General features: G+C 38.1%; 1 protein-coding gene across 1 annotated transcript; it reads right to left on the bottom strand.

Annotated features, from left to right (window-relative positions):
• Positions 1-1,004: 1,004 nt before the first annotated feature.
• LOC105790856 (uncharacterized) lies at positions 1,005-2,441 on the bottom strand. Its single transcript, XM_012618646.2, has one exon. The coding sequence runs from the start codon at positions 2,439-2,441 to the stop codon at positions 1,005-1,007; it is 1,437 nt and encodes a 478-aa protein (XP_012474100.1).
• Positions 2,442-4,393: the final 1,952 nt, after the last annotated feature.

Genomic DNA, 4,393 nt, shown 5'->3' with positions numbered 1-4,393 from the left:
AAAAAATAAACAGATGAGAGAACGTTCTCGCATTACGATTCTCGGGTTGCAGACTTAACTGCAACATTTTTAGTGCTAAACTCTGAACCAAATAAATGTGCACAAGGACGAGTGGAAAGAAGCTTGCAAAAATTACCTCTACGGTAAAACACATTAACCAACTAGAGGTATATTTCAGTTCAGCAATGTCATAGTAAGCATCAAAATCCAACAATAACATCCTCCTTTCACATGGAAACAAGCATAGATAACAACTTACTACCATATGTTGAAGAGTTAAATTCTGCTTGTTAAGAAGAAAGAACATTAAAATTTTCTTTTTTTCTTTTAAATTCTTATGATAATAACAAATGATAAGCTAATAAGAAGTCAGCCTTGTTTTTTCTTTTTTAGAATACCACATATGAATCCTACAAGAAGGCAAATAAATTTGACAATAGTCTGTTAAATAGGAAAAGAGAATGACCAAAACTTTTTTGAAAGTTAACAAGTGAATAGGCTCCCACAGAGATAAGTACATCAGGATATATTTATCTTACTAGAAGTTCTTTTTCAAGAAGTTGAAATCAACGCATGCAACAACAAGAACCTTCATGGATAACAATTTACCAGCTAAATAAATACAAGGCACCCCCACCCTCTCCATTATCCCTCTAAAAACAAAATGGAAAAAGAAAAGAAAGCTGGAGGAGTGGATGCCTACTTTGTAGATCATATCAGGGCAGAGAAAGGAGAACTTAGCAGATTCATCCTCTCTTTCCCCTATCAAACCAACAGATGCAAAAGAACATTAAGAACTGTACTAAATTAAATCTACTTAGGCCTCATATTATCCAAAAGTAGCATGTTTCAATCCACCAGCAAAAGATCCCCAAGCATCATCATCTATCAGAGAGAGGACTTACATCACTGAGTGACAGTTAAACTAGTATCAGCGCCAATGTTCTTCACCCCCTCATTCTTTGTTTCACTGTATATTGTCGGCAGGCTCATTCCTAGATTCTTCAAAACCTCAACTCATCTTCCCCTTCTGCAACAATCTTCTCCACAAACTCACTGCATACTGCTTTATTACCCTCAGCTTCGTTTTCCTTGTCTTGTTGAACTGTTCTTTCCCTCAAAACTTGACCTTTTAATTCATCATCTCCTTTACCTTCATTCTTTATATTATCTTCTGCAATTCTATCCATAGAAACGTCATCTGGACCTTCATTCCGTGACAGTCCACTATTATTATTATTATTATTATTATCATCCTCCACAACAGTACCAACATCTCTGCTATTTCCAGCAGCAAACACAGCCATTTCCACATTATTATGATAAGCAGAAGCAGCACGCATCCTAAAATCAGAACCGGCGTCCTCACTCTCATTATCAGACCCATTCTCGACAACCTCTTCATTAGCATATTCCACTACCTGACTCCGCCTCTCTAGAAACTGCAACCTCCTAGTCAAATCCCTTAATTCTCTCTCCATCAAAAACAGCTTCTCCTTTAACGTCAAATTCTCTTCTTCCAATTGAGCTATATGCGTATCTTGATCATCCACTCTATTCTCCAATACATTGTTATAATCACCTCCATAACTCGGATATATCATCTCAAACCTACTCAAATCATGATCCAACCTCCTCTCAACTTCCACGTGTTCTTCCACATCACTCTCACTCGATCCGCCACCATCGCCCACATCCTCATCTTCCTCATCATCGTGACCAGCTTCCAGTGTTCGCAGCCGAATTAGCCCTTTCATGGACCCATAACCATCCACGCCCCATTCTTCCTTGGCCATGTCACCCAGAACCTCCCTCGAGGGTGAAAATATAGGGGTAGGAAGCACTGCAGGCGTCACTGGACATGGAGACAACAAGGACGCTACCCCTCCCGACCTTTTCGCTCGGATTATAAACGATGTTGTATTCCGCGGAGCGTAAGGAGCAAAGCGATTGTTGCTCTTGTTATTGAATTTCTTCTTGTTGCCGTAGAATTTCCTAGCTTTTAACTGGTTCAGAGATTGGAGCTCGTTAAGCGTCGGAGGTTTGAACCCTTGAGTATTACTACCGGAAGCAGCGGAAACAGAACCATTGGGTAAAGGCCTATTATCGAACTTTTTAGAATCTTTACCGCCACCAACCTTTTTACCTTTCCAATTGTTATTACGACTGAAAGAAGGGAATTTCTTGCTAGGGTTAGGGTTTGGATCCTGGGATTGCCAAGGCATGTAGCTTCTATTCAACAACGTCGGGGGAGGCTGATTCATCATCTGATGACCAGAGCTCATCGGCTGCGACAGAACCGCCCCCAGTTGGCTCCTCGCCTGAGAGTGAGCAGCCGCCGCCGCCGCCATCAACTGATGAGACTGATTCATCATCTGCGACTGAATCGGGTCCATCATCATTTGTGGCGGCTGATTGATCATCTGAGACTGATCATTCATTTTATTTTTTGAAATAAAAATATATAAAAAGAAACAAAGAAATCTAAAAAGTAAAAAGAAACACTAAATTTTAAGATTTAGAGTTGAAATTTGTCTCCAGGTTCAAACGAATTATTGATCTGTTAATATCTTTTGTTTCCTCCTGTTTTCAATCTAAAACCGAAAAGAAAATTAAATTTCTTTCCTTATTTTCGCTTCAGATTTCCGATAACCCAAAACGCCCGACTTTACGATGCTTTTATAGGGAGGAGAAGAACCCTTTCACGGTGAGATTTTCAGGATTAGAAACTGACGGCCAAGATTTGATGAACGTGTTAATGAACAGATCGAGATGGAGTCTGTTCCCTTAATATTTTTGAAGTGAAGTGATTCATTTGGTTTAATTGATTGTACGTAGAGGTGTTCATGGGCCGGGCGGCCCGGCCCGACGGCCCGCTCAAAATATCGGAGGGTTTGGGTAAAAATATAGGCTCGAAATATGGGCTTAGGCAAGAAAATGAGGTCCGTTTAGAAAACGGGCCGGGCCTCGGGCACCATTTTTTTGGCCCGGGCCCGGCCCGAATATAATAAATATATATTTTTTTATTTTTAAAAAAATTTTAAAATAATTTTTTTATTTTTAAAATATTTTTAAAATACTTTTTTTAATTTTCTAAATTTTTTTTTGGTGTTTATTTAAAAAATGGTAGGTAGCCAAGCTTAGAATTTTCCTTGGGCAGTGGGCACAGGCCTAGGACTCGGGCCGAAATTTTTTATGGGCCCGGCCCGACCCATGAACACCTCTAATTGTACGTTCAACCAATTCAATTAAAAATAATAATATCGATTACATATTAGTTTAAATGTCATCGAATTATCAGTGTTGGACGTCATGGGTTTGAGTGTGCTAAAACACATTATTTTTTTTATTTAAGGTTTAAAACTTATAATGAGATTAATGTTAAAAAAATAATAATACAACACACCAACGAATACTATAAGTCTAATTTTTTATGAAATAAAGTAATTCATTAATAAATCATTGAAACAGTTGAGGAAGAGGGTTTACACATATAATTAAGTAAAAAAAGAATGGTCTAGATCAAGATTTGTGTTGGGAGGGACAACCATGAATCCCAAACATAAACCATAAATTGAACATGAAAATATAAAAAAAAAATCTATCATTTAGTAGCTCATTGGAAATTAATTTTTTTTTCAAAGCTCAATGGAAACTAAAGTTGAAGAGTCTTCATTTACCAAAAAGAAAACCGGAGCATCTTCTACCCAAACCGTTCTCTGTATTAGCTTCAACTTCTTCCATAGCGAAACGATGAGTCATAAACAACGACTACAATGACAACCAACAACTTGCAAGAGAGGTTTTAGTTTTAGACTTTAGGTTTATAGTCTTTTACTCATTTTGATTTTTCTCTTGATTTAAAGTAATTTTATTACATATAAGCAAGATCATTGGTAATTTTGTATAAATACCCTGAGGGTGAATTGGTATACTAACTTGTGGATGTATGATCCTCAGTATCCATCCCGAAACTCGATTTAGATAAGTATATATACATCTACATATATTGCTTGTACAAGCCCAATTTTGCCCAGGCTCAAATCAAAACAATAACAAACAGACCCAATTGCATTACAAAAACCAACCCAAAATCTAAAGCCCAATACCCAAAGTACCCTAGCCCAACAAGCCCAAAGTCCCAACCCCAACAGTCAAACTAGGGTTTCAAAAAGGCTGAAACCCTAGCACCGCATCTGTTGACCTTCGGTCTCCTGGCTGCCGCCTTCTGCCACCACCGCCTCTGACGCCGCGCCACCTACTCCATCAACGTCAATCACCTGCAAAATCAGAAAAGAAACGACAGCAAGCAAGAAAATAAAAAAATGTAACAAGAAGGCTATATAGAAGCCATTCAAACCACTTTGTAAGGGTTTTTTTTTTTTGGAATAGA

This window comes from Gossypium raimondii, chromosome 8, assembly GCF_025698545.1.
Source record: "Gossypium raimondii isolate GPD5lz chromosome 8, ASM2569854v1, whole genome shotgun sequence".
NCBI classification, from domain to species: domain Eukaryota; kingdom Viridiplantae; phylum Streptophyta; class Magnoliopsida; order Malvales; family Malvaceae; genus Gossypium; species Gossypium raimondii.
This window is presented reverse-complemented; position numbering and strand designations above follow the sequence as displayed.

Excerpts from the sequence above, each read along its gene's own strand:
- LOC105790856 (XM_012618646.2), bottom strand. The coding sequence starts at position 2,441 with ATGAATGATCAGTCTCAGATGATCAATCAGCCGCCACAAATGATGATG.